A 21,616-nucleotide genomic window follows, 5' to 3' on the forward strand; every position below is an offset into this window, starting at 1 on the left:
TTAAACAAGCAGCTCAACTCTCTCCGGTCTCCAGAATCCACACATCAGGACCGGAGGACCCATCCCAACGCCACTGAACGGCCCACAGCCTCAGAACACACAGGAGCCCCATCTGTGGTTCAGACAGAGGGAGGGGGCTGCTAATGAGAACCAGAATAAGAATATGAGAGAGATAGAGAGAGAGAGAGAGAGAGAGAGAGAGAGGGAGAGAGAGACCTTGTCGCTACCTTGTCGTGTTCTGTCTGTTATTCATCTCAGACCACGGATAGCGTAGAGGCTGGCAAACACATGCCTGAGTCTTAAAATACCTCCCCGAGTCCCCAGTTTGGGAAGTGTGTTATTATGCAGGGGGAACGGGGTATCATTCGCCGTGCTGCGTGGCACTGTTGCGAGTTGGGCGGTGACATCTGAGAGTCTAAAGTGAGATCAGAGATGCAATCTTAAAATATCTGGTCTGGAGTGTCTCTCTTTAAAGTTGACAAACATTTCTTCACATCAATTTACATGTGTTTAAAAGATGTCTCTTTTTGTTAAAGTTAATGAGCAAATATCATTCTCCTGTGTTTAGGAGCACAGTCCATCCTCTTCCACACTTAGTTTCCAGTCCAATCATTTAGGATTCTTTACAGCCTTCCACGGCAGAAGGAGAGAGCATTTAGACAGAGACATTTTGGCTCAAATCCATATCCTAGTGACATGCAGCTCAGCAGCACTTGGCTTTCACACTGGAACAGAACCAGAAAACTCGTTCAGCTCTCACACTGTCACATTACATTTACATTTATTCATTTAGGAGACGCTTTTATTCAGTGTGACTTCCTAGAGGCAGAATTACAATCCAAGCATGTAGCCATTAAGGAGCAGTCTATGGCATAAGTGCCATCGTCAAGTGTTGTATTAGAGCAGACACAAATGAAAGAAAAGTTGAAAGAAACTAACAGAGTGAACTACAGACAGATACAAGTGGGTCTATAGTTGCATAACGGGACCAATGAACTCAACTTTCACACTGAAACAGAACCAGAGAACTTGGAACTAACAAGTTTTCATACTGTAACAGAACCAGAGAACTCAGAGCCATTCAGTTTCACAGTGTAACAGAACCAGGGAACTGAGAACCATTCAGTTTTTATACTGTAAAAGAACCAGAGAACTCAGAAATGCTAAGTTCTCATACTGTAACAATACCAGAGAACTCAGAACCATTGAGTTTTCACACTTTAATAAAAACCAGAGAAGACAGAACTGTTGAGCTTACACACTTTAATAGAACCAGAGAAGTCAGAACCGTTGAGCTTTCACACTTTAATAGAACCAGAGAAGTCAGAACCGTTGAGCTTTCACACTTTAATGGAACCAGAGAAGTCAGAACCATGAGCTTTCACACTTTAACAGAACCAGAGAAGTCAGAACCGTTGAGCTTTCACACTTTAATGGAACCAGAGAAGTCAGAACCATGAGCTTTCACACTGACACAGGACAGCTGCGGTCACCCACGGCAGCATGAGGCCACACATGTGGTTGCATGTTGTGAAATGTATTGTTTCCTATGGCTGTCCAGCAGTGTAAATATCTCAGCTGGGCAATCTTCACAGACACTGTGTACACACCTGCTGTCACCCCTCGTCCTTATTGGCTCTGTTCACACCTCCCGCGACAGTTTACAAACAGACCACCCCACCCTCCAGACTTCAGCTCAGCTACAACACTATGTGTGGGACTGTGTCCCCTCACCTACACAGTGCCCTGGGGAGAATCTTTTAAAACTTCTCTAGAGCCAAACACCACACTGGCCTCATCCCTCAAAGAAAAGCACTTTATCTACTAAAAACAGTTTCTGAAAGTCTACAATATTCATGGAGGATAGCTGAACACAGAATACGTCAATTTTCGAGGAACCAAATGTGGAGACAATAAAGTGAGATAGTGAAGTAGTAGGTAATAAACACGATTCCTCACATGCTGTGATCAGAGGCGGAAAAACGGAAGAAAGAGGAAATGGCTCTTAACTGATCTCTCAGCCTGTCTAAGCATGCCTGAGCCACAGCAGTGACTTCACCCAACCGCTTTCAATAGCCAGTGCCACGCCAGGCTAAGAAAGACCTGCTTATCCCAGAGCACAGCTGTGGGAAGACACACTGTAGGCGGCCACAGAAAAAGCTCCTCTGCCCGTCAAAGCTGTGTTTCCTGGGCGCGAGCCGAATCCTCACACAGCTGTCCAGGGAGGGTGACAGGAGGAGAAGGAGGAGGAAGAAGGAGCTAATGACTTAAGCAACTGACCTAACAAAAAAAAGGAAAAAAAAAACACACACACACACACACACACACCCACTCACAGCAAAACCCCAAAGTGAAAAGATCTGAGGCGACTCACCAACTTAGCTGACAACATTTTCCTGAAGGAGAGCCTCTTTTTTACACTCATAATAGAGCGAGTTCTCCGTCTCTCCCTCTCTGTCTGTCTGTCTCCCTCTAAATTGGGTAAGACAGGACGGCGTGTATGTGTGTGCATACCTGTGTAATCTCCACCCCAGGAAGAAAGAGCAAGTGTATGCACACAGGCCATGTCTGAACATGCAAAGTCAGCCCAAAAATATGACAGCACCAGCATCACACACAGAATCCAACAGACTGCTAAAGTATTCATGGCAGCGCAACAGGACACACACAAAAACACACACATGCACGAACACACATCATAAGGGAATGTTCAGACCGCATGTTTATTCCATGGTAAAACACCAAGCACTTCTAATATCTGTTCCATCTAATAGCCTCTGTTTAGGTGGAAATCTGTAAGATCGAGAGACAGATAAATTTAGGTCAGTTTTATTTTCCCTCACCTTGATCACACTGGGTGGCCTTACTATATTTATACATTTGTTTTCATTATTGTATAATTCAAGTGGAGAAACTACATCCTCCTGCATAAGCAGTCTGCTTACATTATGTCTATTGTGTGTGTATTTGACTATGGCACAGTATGTTTTAGTACAGTATATTGTGGTGTGTGTGTGTGTGGGACCTGAATTAAAGCAGTCTGAGAAACTCCTGGCATTCTCTACCCTTATATGACCAGGCTGACATGAGGACATGTAATGTTTGACTTGTGCTTTTCCTCTCATTTTCTCTGTGCCTCCTAAATTTCATGTTTTCAAACACTGACTTGGAGTCACCATCTAACAAACTCATTCAGTGACCTCTCCTCCTTGGTCTGAGTACAGTGAGGGTGTGTAAAAGGAATGCTGTGACTCACAAAGGTATGTCTCCAGTGGTGCGTGTGTGTGTGTGTCTATCCATGCATGTGTGTTTGTGTCTGTGGGTGTTGGTGTGTCTTTGTGCATGTCTGTGAATGTGTGTGTGTGTGTGTGTGCGCGTGTATGACTATGTGTGTGTGTGTGTGTGTGTGTGTGTGTGTGCGCGTGACTGTGTGTATGTGTGTGACTGTGTGTGTGTGTGTATGTATGTGACAGCAAGATAGCCTATGACTTGTCCACATCTGCTGCATTTAAGGTGAGTCAGCGTTTTGCATGATTTTACAGTTTACGATGGCCCAGAACTCAAAGGGTCAACATTAATGAGGCAAAGATGATTTCAGAGTCATTTTCGCTGAGCAAAACAAACCTCTTCCTCTTATCTATGGCAGACAACAAACTGCCCCAAAATAACATCAGAGACCATGGAGACAACTTCCTCTGAGGCCAGAGGGGAGGGAGGAAAGGTTGGGGGTGACTTCACTGATAAGAGTCAGAGAAACATTTCTGATACAGGAATAAGACCACGGAGAGCTTTGAACGCTCCTGATAACCATGGCCTTCCACACTGTTTGGAGCAGAAAAACACACAGAAAGAAAGTATTTTCTTTTTTACTAAACTAAGAACAAGTTCAGAATTACACCCCTGATGGGCTGCACATCCTGGACTGTGTCCTGGGATGAGATTAAATTATCCAGATTAAATAATCCAATTCATAAAAGAGAAAAAAAAAAACCCTTCAAATTTCATTAACTGTCTTATACTTCCATATACCACATAGTCTCCCCGCTCCACAACCAACAGCAGACCTAAAACAGCATGTAGTAACAGAATAACATGAAGCAACATTAAGTGGGCTTTCCCATTGAACAGTTTCAAGAAGGTGAAGCTAAGGTCATAGCAAAAAGAGCTACCCAGTAACAATGATCCTTAATGCTGTCTCTGATACTGCACAAGGGTGGCGACGACGAGACGGCTTCCTCAAAAAAAAAACAAAAAAAAAGGTAGGATTTCAGGGTGATGACGTCATTGAGACTGCATAGTACAGCCATAACTCATTCTTGATTGAAAAAAGTGTCCGACCACAAGAGTCATGCTTACTGCATTTTCAAGAGGCTTACAAAAAGATTTATCGGAAAACAGGCCCATTCTCCCAATGAATGACGTTCGCAGAGACAAATGCAAGTTAGGAAACGTCCCAAATTTTCACCTCTTTTTTGTTTTTCTTTGAGTCCTGTCCTGTCAGAAAGCTGTGTCCAAACACTTGACTTCAATTACCTCAGGAAGGACCCAGTACTCTGTGTTTCAACAGCTCCCATATGTAAATTTAAGTTATCACTCTGCAGACACTTCTGTGTCATTTTGCAAATGATGCTCCATAAAAAAAACAAATGCAGCAAAGATAAAAGCAAGCAGGACACTGAGAAACTCAAGAGGCCCACCAAGCCGCTGTTTAAAATGACTTCTTTTGTTCGACAGCAACAATAACCTGAATCAGTCTTTCATGTGCACTGTTGCGTCTATTTTGGTTGTGAATTAGAGTGTAATTTTTATCCTGTACCCGTTTTCAGTCGAACATGAACATTCATGCTCGTTTCAGACCGTGAAGTTCAGCTCAGTTGATTGCCTGACTAAAGCACACATTAAATCTCCTCTCCTACGGTGAATCAACACCGTCAGTCTTAAAATGAGCTTAAAATGAGATATCAAACTTCTGACTTGTCCTGTTTCTCCTCCCTTCCCTCCCTCTGTTCTCTTTTTTTTTTGTACAGCTCACAACTGAGCAAAAGGACTTCCAAAATGCAATCTGACTCCAGTTATGACATGAGAGCAGATTATCATGAACAGAATATACCTCTTTGCGGCGAGCGCTTTGTACACTGGCTGAGCTGGTCCCAGAGTTGCGTTCCAGTCACAGCATAACTCTATACAAGATGCGGGTAGCTGACTGAGTCAGAGATTAAGACTGTGACACTGACAGAGAGGGAACTATTTACTGATCTAAAAAGACTTCATTACAAAGCTCTGGTTACTCTTTCCTGTGCTAGGATCTAGGTTTGGCCAAACACATCAAAAGCACCCAAACAAACTTGCAGAAAACACTAGCCTCTGACCGGTAGGCTGAAAGTATCAAATGTACACGTTTCAAAAGAGAGAGTGACACTGATCCAGTGAGACGGCCAGAGTGAAAACCTGATATGGTGAAAGGGGGAGGGGTCAAGAGTAACACCTATGGGAAAATGTCCCTGGCCCCTTACTGATTCAGTTACTCTACAGACAGGTTCTCATTCACAATATGTTCAAACAGAGAGAAGGAGACAGAGAGAGAGAGAGAGACTAGGACAGAACAAATCAGAGTTTTCTCTCAACTATATATTTGTTGGCTTCTTCTTGTTCTTCTAAAGCACAGAAGAGCTTAAATTTTACCCTATAACCGACAGAACTGAGGGGAGTGAAGTCTCGTCACTGCGATCTCACACATCCACAAAAAATCCACTAATCCACTTTAACGGTGACAATCCACACCACATTCTCAGGAGAAAAACAATGAAACATATTATCAGATGAAACAAAAAAGAAGGAGAAGAGAAGAAGAAGAAGTACTTTACTCGTCACACACACACTGAGCAGTGAGCAGTGCAATGCAGCCTCTGTATTTAAGGAAACCCACGCATATGCACAGCTGGGATTTGAAGCCGGGGCCTTCTTGCTTGACCACTGAGCCACCATGAAGAAGCAGGCCCATGGAGTGATAGAGGTGAGGGAGGTTAATGAAGAGACAGGCTTTGCAGTCTTGGGGTCTCTGTATCTCTAACTTTTCATTTCCATAGAAATAGCCTCTCTTATTTATGGCCCAGCAGCCTTGACTGTTTAATCTGGAGTGCCGTATTAAACCAGAGGCCCTGCTCTCTTATGCCTTTCAAATCGCCATGATCTTAATAAACGTTTACAGGTGACATCAACTGCCCGTGGATTCCTGCTCATCAAGTGACGGCAATTAGTGGTTAGGCTTGAACCACAGCCCAGGGAACTGCTGTAAATATCTCCAGCGTTGCATTGGCTGTCAGAGAGCAGGGGGGTAGGGTGGGGTGAAGAGCTAGTGTAGAAGGTGGTGGGAGAGGTTCCCATCAGGAACGTGGGACGTTCCCAAGCAACAGCACGCATAAAACAACCGAACGACCACACAACTGTTAATGTCAAGTCAAGAGACCTTTGGAAAAACGTTATATCTTTATGCACACTTTAAATGAACATTGATGTTCAGTTATGTGAACTACCACCTCAACAATCTGTAATACTTACTGACAAGGAGTCAGGCTACACACAGGTTTGTCTTACACATTTAGTACAAAAAGACCATCCCCATCTAAGGCACAGACGTTAAAAGAAAAAAAGAACCTTTTCTGCCCCTGGGCTTGTGCTTATAGGACCATAAAATGAGAGGAAAAGTGGTGTTCTGAGATCCCCTCTATTGTGGGATGAAAGACTTCCATCACCGGGGTGAACAGGAAAACACGGTCACAGTCAGCAAGGCTTCAAGACTAAAGAGAGTCAAGTGATCCTGTGAAAGAGAGTACAAGAATACCCCAAAATCTGAATGCCGCTAGAGTACTAAACGAGGTCCATCACACACATACAGAATCATTCGTTTCAAACGTGACTGCAACAGAACAGAAGACAATAATTACTGTAGACTGATAAGAAAAAAAAAACAGGATTAAACCTGAAAACAAACACTGTTAACAACAAAGAGAGAAAAGTCACTGAAGCCCTCCCCGAACATTAAGTTCTGTGACACTGTAAAGACCTAAGTAAAGACAAAAATGAGAGGAAAAAGACAAAAAAGTGACACAAAAAACTGTAACTGTGAATATTTAAATCTCAATCTGATACAGGTTTTGTGAACCAGTTTCTTGAGAAGTTACAAAACCGAACGGTTTCACTTCAGAAAAAAACATGTATAGACATTGCAGTGTTACACTCCCAAGTTTGCCAACACCAAAAAACAAAGCAGCTGAGTGGATGAGATATCATGGCTCATTTTAAATCTCTCTAAGTCGCACAGAAAAGATCCAGATTTCTAAAAAGCCCGAGGAAGAAGATAAACTTGAGGGCTCAGTTGATGCTGACCAAAACATTCCACAGCAAGACCGCACAAGCTCACAGCAGTGCTGCTCTGAAGCAGTGTGGAAAAGACTGGAGCATGCACTTCAGATCCACACAAACCACCGAATCACAATCACACACAGAAAGCACAGCAGCCCAAAGCCTAGAGGAGAAACTTACTGTAGTAGAGGAGTTGAGGGTTAACGCCGGCTCCATGTGTGTGTGTGTGTGTGTGTGTGTGTGTGTGTGTGTGTGTGTGTGTGCTCAGTAGTCAGCGTTGCCTCAGTCACCGGCAAAATTGACCGTGTCCATTCAGCATTCAAGCCGTGTGCTCTGTGAGTTTACTAGATGAAGCTGGAAAAAAATAAAGATACAAAGACTGTCTGCTTCAATCACAGCTCCTCCAAATGAACAAACTTCTCTCACTCTCTTTCTGTCTCTCTCTGTCTCCTTCTCTCCTGTAGCCTCCCTCCTCCTCCCCCCCCCCCTCTCTCTCTCTCTCTCTCTCTCTCTCTTTCCGTCTCAGTCTGTTTCACTGCGGTTCCTATCCTCAGCTTACGCCCACTCAAAGGAGAGTCTGGCTGCCCCAGGCAAGTCAAACTCAGCTGTGATGTCACAGTCAATTTCAGAGCACAACACACACACACACACACACACACACACACAAAGTAGTACAATGTAGTAACTACATTATCACTAGGCTACTGATTTCCTAAGAGAGATCTCTGAATTTTAAATGCTTTGATAAAAACTTTTTTCCCCACTGCTTTTCAGAACATTGTAGGTTCGTTTAAAAAAATTCCTTTACTTTTGATGGGCAAAAGAATTTTTTGCCCAAGAAAAAAAAAGTCTACTGCTAGAGCAAGCAAAGCTATGGATTTGAAAAGATTAGATATGGGACTTTCAGGAAATCTGTGGTTTCTTGGCCACGCCCCTCCCTCCCTCCCCCAATCGTACCCAACCCCTAAAAAGTACAAAACTCTTTGAAAGAGCACACTGAATCTGAATAAATCAATCTTTCAATCTCACAGACCAACTTAGCAATTAGTTACACATGAGCGAACAAGAAAACGACCAGCTTGCAAAACACAACATGTACGTGCATGCCAGGTGTCGCCATGTGTCGTGCGCAATTTTCTGCATTTAGGCATGTCTACGCAAAGGCTCTAACACAAGCAATGGGGAAGAATATTTTAAAAATCTGACTGACAGCTTATACTTTGTCCTCCTACACAATGATGGAGGCATGTCTGGATTTTTCAGGTTAACGCCACAGCTTCCCTTTCAACAACTAACTGAAACCGTTTGTCTTCACTACAGAACAACATATTTTGCCAAATAAAGAAAACAAACAAATAAAAAAAAAAAAAAAACAGTCCACCGCTTACAACACACATACACAACCAGACTTAGGCTAAATATAGAACCTGGGCAGACATTTGCTTGTGCATGTCCTCTTTCATACGTGATTGTTATAAGATATATGATTGTATATTGTAATACATGTTAATTGTAAGTAATTAATGATTTGTGTACGTGTGGGGGGTGCTCTATGTAAGCTATGTAAGTTTTTTTAATATCACTTTAGGGTCTGAGATTGTACTGAGTGTTGGGTTGGGTGATTCCCAGCCGTCTGCTCACCAGCAGAAATGGTACTTACAGCTTCAGCTCTTTCTTTCTTTGGCAGGAACAATGTTGAACTTACTGGAAGCACTTAGTAAACTGATTCAAACTTCAAGCCTCTTTAGTTCGGCATAAAATGACAGCGTAAACTGGCGAGGAAAGGCAGATTAGCTGTTACGCACATGCTATCTCCCTCTAAACTCGCTTTAGAAATGTGATTTTTCCTGTATTTTAAGTCTCACTAAACATAGCACCATTTAAAAACCTCTGTGTAAAAAAAAAGTCTGTCCTCATTCGGAAAAGTCGAAATCCGAGGGAAGACCAGCGAGGCTGCGCTTCCCTTTACCACAGTTTCCAGTTGGCAGAGGAGGAAAAATGACATTAGGCCTGTGAAATTACTGACTCTCCGTCCAGGAAAATCAACAGCGAGGGCAATCCTACAGCACTAGCATTCCAGACTCCTGGAGAAGCATCTCACATTTCCTTTTTTCAGAACCTCAGGAACCACACTTTCTCTTTTTTTCACAAAAAACCATGTAATCGGTATTTAGACACTTCCCAAACGTGGGATTAATAAGAAAAGAGCAAGAGAACAATAAAGTCTGGCCTCTAAATCCTAAAAAACAACTGTCTACATGACTGAGTACAAAGGAATCAGTCAGTCTCTTAAACCACACCGCTCAGTCAAGAGCAGGCTAGGGGAAAAATGTTGTAGCCTCTTTGTGGAGTTATGGAGGTCAAACTGAATCTGACTGGAGAAGGCCAAAAGCACTGCTTCAGCAGAACACATCCTGAATACTGCCGAACCATCGGCCATCAAGCCACACACGCCTGTGTTTCTCCTTTCCGAGAAACAGGCGTGGAATGCCTGCGTCCAAGCGGAACGATAATTAGAACCCGATTGCGGAACACACGTGGACGCACGTGTGAAAAGTAACAGTTCATGGAGAGCCGTGTGTCCGTGGGATGTCACTCGTAGACCTCCATGGCCATGTCTTCTGAGGAAATGGGATAGTCAAAACAAGTCTGTATGTTATCATACAGACAGACAAAGCCACAAAGCAGCAACACACTCAGATAAAAAAACTAGGCCAACAGAATGTGTCATCAGAATGCAAAAGCGAAATCAAAAAGAAAAAAAAATAGGTGCTTTGTCCTGATCAAACCAACAGGGCAAAACTCAGGTACTAGTTTGAAGAATTTAGCAATGACAATATGATAAAGTAAGTAATGACAATATGATAAAATAGATAACTGTGAGTACTGAGTTCTTCAGCCTTTTCAAAGAGATAAGGAAAGGAATGAGGAAATACCAGTTTACCTGTGAGCCCCTCATGTATCCACATGTAAGTGTACCAATGCACACTTATAAATGGATGTGCATGTGTGTGTGCGTGTGTACCATGGAACTTCATTTGCCTTTAATTAATTAATGCAAAATGTTTGTTTATGGTACATTTCCATGTCACATCTTTCATCTGTACCCCAATCCACAGCAGAGAGAAGAAAAAAAACAAAACAAAACAAAACAAGGAAGCTTTAGCAACATTTGCATGATCTCCATGGTTACAGCTGCTAATTGCCTGTGCTACTATAGAGAGTGAGAGAGATGACGGTTTACCTCCAGGTCATCCAGTGATCGGGCAAAGCTAAGGTGTTTTGAGCGTCTGGATGAATGCCTGACAGAAGAGCGCCCTCTGCTGAGAGCCCAGAGCTTTGATACCTGGGAAACAAGAGGAAACAAGAAGAAACAAGAAACAAGAAACAAGAAACAAGAAGAGGAAGCGATTTTCAATGTAACGATATCATTTACAACGATCATTAATATCATTCTTTTGTGCAAACAGCATTTTAAAAATATTGGTTAGGTGACTGTTGAACTTGTGATGTTTAAAACAGCATGAATTACTATATATACAATTAGCCTATATATGTGTTATAACAGAAATATACTTTTTTTTCGATCCATGAACACAATATGGGATCTGAGACTGTCGAGGATGAACCATTTCCTGCAGTTCATACCATGTTTTACAGGGTCTTGTATACTCACAAACTACAGTGAACCGTATGAGAGAACACTGTTTCAAACACATCCTTGGCATCGCACCAACACATCCGTTTCACATGCAATGTCTCACAAAAACTGATCTGACTTAATCAGGTTTAAATTGATCTGAATTATTCAGGTTTAAACTGATCAGATTTAATCAGGTTTAAACTGATCTGGTTCCACTCTGAGTTGAGTTTTCATCAGAGATGATGACCAAGCCGCACACAAGATCACTGCAGCATTTTGCAGTTCAGCCCACTAAAACGACCAATTCAAAAATGCATACAAAGAAAAGAATTCTAAGCAGCAGCATCAAATTTCAGCTGGATTCCAGTTTAAAGGCCAATGCAAAACCACACATGCGATGGCTCTGGACATGACTTCTGAGTTTGAATAAGAAAAATGGTGGCAAACACCACCGAAACATTACTGCAGTAATTCTGTAATTTTTCTTATTCCCTGCATGAAACCGTTTCTATCAAAGCAATTACAAGTCAAAGACAGACACCAGGTTTATCTGTAGTAATACTGTGCTAGCATGTTTCCATCACACATGAGTATATTAACCTCACAGGTGCATTACATCATCAGCCATGATATCTGGTAGAATTGCACTGTTGTGCTCAGATCTGAGTTCAGAGCATCATTCTATTCCCACATTCCCATTGCAGAACTAGTTTCTGCATAATTACTGGACAACATGAAAGCATATGTTTGAGGTTGCCTTTTTAAAAGATACTAAAATAAAACAGTAATTGCAGTCTAATGCCTTTAAAATCATTTGCAAGACTATTTGCGCGTTAGACTAATGCTGCTGTTGTTGTTTTTGTTGTTTATTTGCTTGTTTGTTTGTTTATTGATAGATGTCAGAGCCAAATATATTTAGGGATAGCATAAACTGTGGAGAATTACAACCATTAAGATCTGTGGGATCAAAGACATGCTTTGATTTTTTTCAGCATCGCTGGGGTTTGGTTTCACCTCAAGTCAGAGGAAGTTAAACCTTGTTGACACATGGGTGGGTCCATTTTGGCACTAGACTCCATGTCATTAAACTATCAGTTTGTTATTTTTATGTTACGCCATTTCAGTAGACTGATATTGAAGAGTGATTTACGATTCGATATCCAGTAAGTAGCAGAACGACTCGAGACAGTGAAAACAGTTTTCTGTCTGTCTTAAATACCAATAGCAATAGATCCTGCCTCCCACGAAAACAAACGAGAACAGAGAATTTGAAAATCAACATCCTGTATCGGGTTTAACAGTTGATACAGCCACAAGCGTGTATATCATGGTAAATCAATATAGTTTTGAGTGCAGTTTATGTTGTTACAGATGTTTGAGTGAAAAAACATCTAGGGCAGTGAAAAAGGCCAAGCCAGGGTTTATAATAAGCCCTTATGTCAAATGTGGTGAAGTGCCCTTTCAGCAAAACCATACCAGACATACTGGACTAATCAACCCAACTGTCCCATCTGCTGTGGTTGGAGTATGTCGTACCACCTGTTCCATAGATCAGTGCACCCCCCCTCCCTCCCCAGAACAAACCATCCACTTTTCTGTTTTGTGATAGACTGTCAAATGAGTCACATGAGTTACAATTATATAATCAGAGATCTGGTTGATTTAAGTAATTCTGCAAAGATAAACAAAATCACAAATAATATTTATGTTATAAAATTTTATATAAAGGAGTTTTTAAGAGCAGAATTTTTAATATTAGTGTCACGTTTGTCTATTCTAATAGGAACTCATGTCTTCTAAAAAAAATGTTTTGTTCTTTTCTTTGCCAAATAGTAACATCTCCAATTCAATTAATCAAATGCTGAATTTTACTAAGATATATCAACACAGATGGAATTGAACAAACAATAAGAACTGTAATATTGAACTTAATGGCATGTCAGTGCATTGTTGTAAAGTCTTAAATCACTAACCTTTCTTTCGGCACTCTTGTTTTTGGCAGCACTGTTGAAGAGCTTTCGAATGTTCTCATTCTGCCGTGCAGTTGCCTGTGGCTCCGTGAAGCCTAACGCTGCAAATCTTTGGAAAGGTTTCTGATCCGTGTCCAGTGGTACAGCACCGTCTTTGGGCCTGCTGCCTTCAGCCTCTTTCTGCAGCGCGCCGTCGGCAGGAGGAGGACGTTGCCACCGTGCCCGGATACCCACGCGCTCAGGCCAGTGTAGACCATTCTTGTGGGCTGCACTAGACCCAGTCTGACTCAGCTCTTTACACGCAAGAGGGGTGAGGTGAGGGACATCGGCCAGAACTTCCAGGCTGTTTGAGGAACACCCATGTAAGGGGACTGGAGCTACAGGGCTCGGAAGGGGTTCGGAGAGGAGACACCTACGCCCAGGCTTAAAGATTGAACTGTTCCTATGGTGGCCGATTTGACCCGGCTTAAAGGGTAATGGAGGGCGATCCCATAGATGGTTGGGAACATTTGGCACTGGGCCATTGGAAAGGTCAGGGATCAGATCCCAACTTCCTCTGTCTGGAGATACATTCCCTATTCCACTGTCACCGCTTCCGCTGTGACAAGCGTTTGTCTGATCTTCGTCTGCTACCTCCCGGTCAAGTTTTAGCCTCAATTTCTCAATGAAATCTCCCATGTCACTGTAGAGGACCGACACAAAATGTAAAATAGTATACGGTGTGACAGGAAATTCCAGACAGCCTTGAGTGTCTGGGTCAGGTGTGCACTCGAGACCAAAGTAGTTGATGAAGCTCTTGTGAGCTTCGTGGTCACAGAGTTCCGGGTCGACAAAGAAAACATGGCACAACGTCTTCAGACAAAGACCTTCTTCTGTCCGCTGCATTCTGGTTTGTGCTGCATCCATAGAGACCAGGGCAAAGAAGCGTTTGTCATCAGAGCAAATGACACAAAGCACTAGGTTCTCGGCGGGCCAAGAGGTCAAGACAACTCCTCTGTCGTCGCAAAGCTGCAAACTACGACAGGTGATCTTCAGCACCACCAAGGAGTGAGTGTTCTGTTCCTTCCCGATCCGGCTGATGCATCCACGGATGGTTTCCAAAGTCCCTTCGGCTGTGTCGGAGGTTCTCAAATCCAAATCCATGGAGTTCACATATCCCACGATCATTATCATATTTAAATTGCTCACTGCAGGATAGGCACTCCGAGGCTCTAAGAACACAGGGTCATCGCTTAGGATCTGAATTGTTTCCTCTGCCGATAACAAGTCGGGATTGCTTTTGGACTGGCTTTGCCAGGCCCAGTAGGACAGGTCCGGTTCTGACATGGGTCTCTGTTTTGACTGCCTGTTTTTATGTGAGTTGTTGGATGACTGACTTAAGTGTTGAAAAGCTGTGTTAAAACTCCCAACGGACTGCCTGTTCGCTCCCACGCTGTCATTCTCAAGGCTCGGGTGAGTCTTCTCTTTTCTACGGAAAGCAAGCTCCTCTTCACTCGAACAAGAATTAAAAAGTTGTCTGCGCGATGCAGCAACGACCAAGCGCAGCTGCTCTGAGGACATCCCGATGAGCTTCGCCACAGCCTCGTGTGATGCCTCAGATACATCAGTGTCGTTCACGGTAAGGATGCAGTCCCCTGGCCTCAGTCCGGCATCATCAGCTGGGCTTCCCTTCAAAACGCCACACAGGACACAGGGCCCCTGCCCGGACATGGTAAATCCATAGCCAGACTTCCCACGTACCACCACCACCTGTCGAACCCCTTGCCCAGCAGCTAAAGGCAAGCGCTCCCTTGATAAACCAGTCTGTCCCAGTAATCTCATATTCACAGTCTCACAAATGCAGACCAGTAATGCAACAATGCGTTGATAGCTTCTCCCAAAAACAAAATCAATATGGCACCAGCATCCTGAAATCAAAAACACAGCATACCTGTAGTAAAAGCAAACTGGGTCAATTTCTCTCAAGAATTATAACTTTTTGTTTTAACAAACCTAAACATATACACTAGTTTACCGGGATGTTTACATCCATGTCCCACCAAGAGCTATATGAATATCGCAAGGCAACGCATTTAAAAGAGTATTATTTAGAAGTGTACATGAATATGGTGAAAGTTAAAAGAAACATCACATTACTTCAGCGAAGTCGCCTTTTCAAAGCATTTTGAAATAGACAACCTTACTATTTGTTTTCTCCATTACGAGACGTAAAACACAAACTTTTGTGTCAGTTTTTTTTTTTAGCATGAACGATATCCAAAAGTACAAGCCAAAAAAACGTTTTGTGGGCAGAACCAAACATTACACACGACAGCCATGTGTCAAATTTCCCTTTTTAGTTTTTCCATAGTCAAGTTTCGTCGGGTTTTGTCCGACACGATTAAAATGTCTCGTTTAACTAGGTTCCAAACTTAGAAACACATTATTAAATAATTACGTACCCGTTTTTGTATTATTCCCAAATTCTCATAGCCCACCTCAAAATTCCTTATGGTAGCAGGATTTCAACCGCTTCCATTCACTATTGTTGGAAATACAAAGCGTCATTCTCAGTAACTATGGCACCGTAACGTTCGCTAACCCAATGTGCTATCTCATTGGCCAAAATACCCATCAATCTTTTTCAGTATTCAAATAAACACTGCGCTCCTATTGGTCTTGACTTCGAGCCTATGGCAGACTTCGCGATTAGCACTTGTTCAGTTTCTGTTTTTTGCTGGGGTTTTTTTTTTTGCATAGAGAGGTCACTTGAAGTTAATATCAAATCCCACGGCACTTAAAAACAAAGCCAGTTAAGTGTATAGTTCCTCGACTTTAAGTAACACAAACAGTGATATTGAATATCTTAGTTTGAAACACTGTTTTGCCTTAAATTCTATAAGTGTAAACAATAATTCAAAAACAGATATGTTTATTACCAATCGCAATCCGCATTCAGCATATAAACGCGGGCGAAAACATGAATGTGACGTCCTCTTCAAGTGAAGTACCGGCGGAAGCAAGACGCAAGTTCTACTTTATGGCCATCATAGAGCAAAGCATATTTCAGGAAAGAAATAAGTAAATTAGACCGTTACTGAACTTTGGCTGACGCACCCTTACGACAAGCAAGCGACCGGTTTGTCCTTGTGTCATGAAATATGGTTACTATTTTTTCCCCTTAAACCAAAACGGTGCTTGCTTCAAATAAACTACTTCAAAATTAAATACTTTCTTTAAGAGCCCACTGAAATCCCACGGAGAGCCATTTTGAAGCATTTTGCTAAGAGTACTTAGGAATTTCAAATCATCCGCAGCATAATCTTCTTCCCTCCCTGGCTAAGTGCCAAGTGATAATTAGCAAGTCTACTATTGCCATTTGCCTGCATTAAAGGGCGCTTGCGGCTTACGCGTCCTTCTGTCACTTTAATTCTAAGCGTCTGTTCTCAGTGCATGGGAACTAACTGGACGTATGTGGGTACAGTCATCTACAAAACTTCATGACAAACGCTCAAAACACGTTTCGAAAAATGATTTTCAGCAGCCTTCTGACACATTAAACAGAACCGTGTACCGAGGTATCGAATCCATTACTCACACACGCACAGAGAGAGAGAGAGAGAGAGGTTTGATATCAAACACATCAGTTTTCTCTCAACTATATATTTGTTGGCTTCTTCTTGTTCTTCTAAAGCACGGAAGAGCTTAAATTTTACCTTTTTTTTTTTTTTACCACTCTCGTACATAGCTGTATCCATCTCTCAAAGAGCGACGACATCCGTAAGATCATCCATAAAAACGGCAAATTCATGGTGAATATTTGAGGGCCTTAAATTATTAACTGAGAGGGGGAAATAATAACGTTCACTGAGTTGCAGGGACGAAAATATAATTTTTCAGTAGTGCCACTACAAACACACCAATCAGACAGGATGTTGGAATTAATTCAAGGCTAAAAGGGTAAAAAAAAATAAATAAATAAAATATTTCACCTGCATAATATTTTTAAATCAAAAATTTAAAAAAACTTAAAGGGAAAGGAAAAGCACTGAATACAGCTACACTGGACTGATTGTAGGGTAAGATAATTACACAACTGAAGCAAACAGTATCTTTCAAGTGGAACTTTTAGACTGTCTTAGCCTTGGCCACTGTTCAAGGTAAAATATCTGAAGTTGAGCTGTATTCATTAATGAGACTTTGAAAAAACATAATCCAACCATCATTCTTTCAAAATATACCAAAATATACCGGGGCCTGCCCAGTGGTTTTGCGCATAACCATTGTATGCTTACTTTGTAATTAACCTTATTGTTAACCTTATTGAAACCATGATGGTGTGGAAGCCAGTGCTTTCAGTATACTGTACATCATATTCCTCCTTTGCTGAACTGCTTTCATCTTTTAACTGTTATGCATTATATGATATCTGTGCACACTAAAGAGACTTTTCTGTTCCCTAAACAAATAGCTGCTTGTGTCTAATCTCTGCTGTAGTTGTATTCATTCCCAAAGTGCAAAATTGTTGAGGAATGTTTTCATGAAAAAAAAAGAAAAGAAAACTTCAGTGACATAATGACATGTCTGTAATTTTTTATTGATCATTATTGAATGATGAACAATACACATACTTGACATACTAGACTGTAACTAGACACCTAACTCCCTTTGGAATACAATACTGACTGGATGTTGACATTCCATTTCCATGTACTGCTGTGTGGAAAAGTTACATGACTATGACTCAAACCTGTGACAAAGCTACAGATAGACAGAAGTGAATGTTAAATTTTCCTTGCTTTTTTTGTTTGTTTTTAATCACCTGTTCAAAACAAATAAATATGTGGATTAACTGTGATAGGATGCTGCGGCAGGGTCATGACCTAAGACTGAGCAGCTTTGCTGGAGAGAATCGTTCTGTGAGGGTTTTTGGGGTGGAAGTTTCCAGTTTGTTTTGTCTGATCAGGTTTGGCCCTGGCTGGGTTCTTTAAGGCCGGCGTGTGACCAGGTGTTGGGCTTCGGAGCCGGCGGTGAAATCATCTTCTCTAACAGGTTCATCATGCGCTCCTGTAGCTGCAGACACTGAACCTGGAGGAAATTCTGCTGATGCATCGCCCGCCGCACCTCCCGACATGTCTCCTCTATGGCCCGGCTCACTTTCTTCTGCTCCTGCAACATGGCCTCCATCACGCGCACCTTCCTCCTTCGTAGCGACAGCGATCCCGCCATCCTCTTCCTCTTCACAGGCTGAGACCTAGCAGCGCAGAACAGAGCGGTGAGGTGAGCATATCCTAGCAAGATCATGAGAGTTTTCACGTTTATCGGTAAAAGACCGTCTGAGCGAATTTTGTTTCACTATCAGTTAAACTACTGAAAACATACTACAGTCTGCCCTTCTACACCCCTAACCCCTGCGAAAGTGGAAAAACCAAGAATATCGCTAGGCCCCCCAAAACCTGAGCTCTTAATACTGTTGATTATATTTGACACACACAAAAAAGTAAAACAATACACAGTGCTGCATTTATGACTCACTAAACTTTTTTTAGTTTTCTTTACATTTTCTAGTTTGTGGTTATCGTTTGCAATTTTCTGCAGTAGGCCGCAAGACTCCAAAAAATTTCCAATTTAATTATTAATGGCAGACTGCAAAAGTTAAACCTGTGAAAGTCAAAGTTCAAATTCTTTTAATTATTCATTTAAAAAATAATTTGCAATGTTTGCCGTCTATTCTGATAACAAGAATTTGCATTTTCACTCAGTCTTAAAATATATGTATATTGCTGAAAATACAGTATGTTGTTATTTTTTGTTATGCATATTTTTGTTTTGTTGAGTTCGTTGGACAGGTCATTTTCAATCCACCCAAATTCTGGATATTAAATTCAAATCTGTTGTGTTGATCGAAGTTGTCTGTAATTTTACATGAAATCTCCTCCTATGAGCTAAATGCCAACTCATTTCTCAAATTATAATGTACTGAGGACAGTAGCCTGCTATAACTGACAGTCAGAGGGTTGAAGCAAGATCAATGTACATTTTAAGATTCTTACAGCCCCTTATATGGGAAGGGTGGACTCTGTTTTTTTGGGTTCATATTAGGAGTTGGATGCAAAAGCTGTTGCTAAACTCGTGGATACAAAAGAATTATTATGTTGCAGAGTGTGAAAACACACACAGATAACAAAAACTGAAAAACCTGCAAACAGAAAAATACTTTTCAACAGTTTAACTTGGGTCAAAACCCATTTTATTTTCTTTCTCCTTTCTTTAAGGGGGTTACCGGTGTTTTGACTGAGGACTTGTTTTACAGTACCTGGACTCCAGAGAATGGAAGCTGATAGAACTCTCTGTTCCATCCTGGTCCTCCTCCTTCAAGTCTCTTTCATCTGAGGAGCCTGTGTACTCAGGCAGGAAACCTGCTGGAGAGGTGTCATGTCCAGACATAGGACACTCTGTGAGGGAGGTGGAAGGCCCCGATGCCTGTAGGTCCAGTAGACTTGCGCGGCTCTGTTCCGGTACTTTGGACAGGATCCTTTCTATTGCCTTGTAGTACGGCCAATCAGGCGATCCCGCGCTTCCATTGACTGAGTTCTTCAGCTTACTGTTAGGGTAGATGTACAGATGAATCACACTCAAAGACATTGCACAACACAGCTAAAAGAGAAATTCCTCTCCAACGGGTTTAACCATGTTATCTGAGATCTGAACATCTCACACATGAGACTCTGAATGCATGAATGCATGTTTGTGTTAGTTTATACACATGAGCAAAATCATGCAGAATTGTAATACGAAGGTTGCTTAAAAGAAATGCAGAGGCTCTCCCATTGGTTTAAAACATACAACAACATAAACAGAAAGGTCAACTTTTATTTCTTCTTTGTCTGATTCTCTTTCTTTCCCAGATGAAAAGGGAAACAGACCATGCTTACATTTGCCTGTACTGGAAAGTCATGTTTGTGATTTTCATCTTGATCTCCTCTTTGTGTCTGTGTTCTCCGGTCAGCTCAGAAAAGCGCTTAGCCATCCTTTCGTAGATCTTGGCGTTCCTCTTAGCCTTTTTCAGATCCGTCACATATTCTTCCCACACATAGACCAGACCTTTCATCTCTGCGTCCGTCCAGTTCCGCGCTCTTCGATGCTTCTCATTTTGCACTATGTAGCTGAAACTGTCCTCTGCCGCCATTTTGGATCCGAACCTCACAGAAAAAAAAAAACCTCTGGAGTTGAAGATTCCTGGAGATAGTGTTTGTTTGATTGTTTATTTTTGCCTTGTTGGTGTGCCGTGTTTCTAAAATCCTTTGCTTATTCCCCCCTCTTGCCTCTCTGTCTCTCTCTTTCAGCTCTCAGCGTTTTGAGGCCCAGGCTGCGTGAGTGCCAGAGACGGGCCTCTCCACTCCCTTTTCCACATTCTCAGTTAAGAGGCCTCAATATGGGGCCTGAGGCTGGAGCAATCCGGTTTTAAAAGCTTTTAAACAGGGAAGTCCGTCACTGTGAAGTCATGTTGCCCTGGCAACCAGCACTCAAAGCCCCTCCTTCAAGCTCCCTTTTCAGCCTTGCCCCCTCCCCTGCTCTCTTTAGGACACACTCTCTCTTTCTCCCTCTCTCTCTCTCTCGCTCCATAACAAAAAGCTTTTAGCTGAAAGCCAATGAAGTAGAGACAGAGGCAGGCACACAATCTGAAATATGACTCTTCTGGGAAAGGATCTGTTTCCGTGGCAACTTGCCCTACTTGTGGATTCTCTGCCAAAAACAGTCGCTGTTTTAAAAGCTTTTAATGAAGAGTAAAAGGATGGAGAGTATCCTTGATCACACACTGGAAAAATCTGAAACATAATTTCTGCTTTATCTCTCTGAACAAAAGCAAGTAGGAGAGAGAAATTCTCCAAAGAAAGGATATTCTGAATGAATCAGAACTGTCCTCCCTTTCTATCAGTCAGAGGCCCTGCATAACTCCGTATGAAATCATTTCACACACACACACACACACACACACACACACACACAATTAAGGCTACATGGACATTTAGTATTCAATCCAGACATCCCTATTTGGGCATAGTTGGGGAAACATGAGAATGTTGTTACTGGCCATTGCTTGACCATGTTAATCTTAACAACCCCACCCCTCAGCCCCCAGCCCAGTAACACTGGTTTCCCCAAAGACTTAAAAGCCTTGTGCAATGTCCCCTTCCCCCTTTCGTGACCTCACCCTGTACATACACCCCCATAGTGAGAGGATAAACAGTGCTTGTGAGAGCTGCGTGTGTGTGTGTGTGTGAGTGTGAGACAGGATTTGGGGAGTGGGATACAGGGCCTGTGGGTTATGGGCTAATTATTAAAGCAGTCCAGCAGAAGGCTCTCTGCAGGGACCAGAGATTACTCCTCCAACATGACACATGGCTCACATCTCATCTCTGTCCCCCTGTCTCAGGTTTAAACTCATTATGCTCCCATCTGTTCTTATATCTGATACCTATCCACTATTCCTCAGTCTCTACGGAGCTATGCATTTCACGTGAAATCACTCAGTTGTAAAGTTTATATCCACAATCATAAATCTAGGAATAGTGTTTGGGAGGAAAAACAGTATAATCTGCTTGAGATTAAAGGGAGTTTTAACCCCAAGATATATGTTGGGAGTAGAAAACACAGAGTA

The 21,616-nt window shown here is 42.2% G+C and overlaps 2 protein-coding genes across 2 annotated transcripts in view; both read right to left on the reverse strand.

The window, feature by feature from the left end:
* rgs12a (regulator of G protein signaling 12a) overlaps positions 1 to 14,796 on the reverse strand; it is a 32,597-nt gene extending 17,801 nt beyond the window's left edge. The window contains exons 1-2 of the mRNA XM_030779124.1: positions 12,979 to 14,796; positions 10,607 to 10,708 (exon numbers count right to left, since the gene is read on the reverse strand). Coding sequence (XP_030634984.1) covers positions 10,607 to 10,708; positions 12,979 to 14,796 — 1,920 coding nt within the window. The remainder of the gene's footprint in view (positions 1 to 10,606; positions 10,709 to 12,978) is intronic.
* A 3,120-nt stretch (positions 14,797 to 17,916) lies between these two features.
* msantd1 (Myb/SANT-like DNA-binding domain containing 1) lies at positions 17,917 to 20,143 on the reverse strand. The gene is made up of 3 exons (XM_030779125.1): positions 19,896 to 20,143; positions 19,271 to 19,558; positions 17,917 to 18,208 (listed from the first exon to the last, which is right to left on the reverse strand). Exons 1-3 carry the CDS (start codon positions 20,141 to 20,143, stop codon positions 17,917 to 17,919), a joined length of 828 nt encoding a protein of 275 aa, XP_030634985.1.
* Between the last annotated feature and the right edge of the window lie 1,473 nt (positions 20,144 to 21,616).

The sequence above is a fragment of the Chanos chanos genome, chromosome 7 (genome assembly GCF_902362185.1).
Source record: "Chanos chanos chromosome 7, fChaCha1.1, whole genome shotgun sequence".
In the NCBI taxonomy this organism is placed as follows: domain Eukaryota; kingdom Metazoa; phylum Chordata; class Actinopteri; order Gonorynchiformes; family Chanidae; genus Chanos; species Chanos chanos.

Excerpts from the sequence above, each read along its gene's own strand:
- msantd1 (XM_030779125.1), bottom strand. The coding sequence starts at position 20,143 with ATGGCGGCAGAGGACAGTTTCAGCTACATAGTGCAAAATGAGAAGCAT. Across the intron at positions 19,559-19,895 it reads AACATGACTTTCCAGTACAG|TAAGCTGAAGAACTCAGTCA; the intron begins GCAAATGTAAGC and ends CTACCCTAACAG. Across the intron at positions 18,209-19,270 it reads TTCCATTCTCTGGAGTCCAG|GTCTCAGCCTGTGAAGAGGA; the intron begins GTACTGTAAAAC and ends CTGCGCTGCTAG.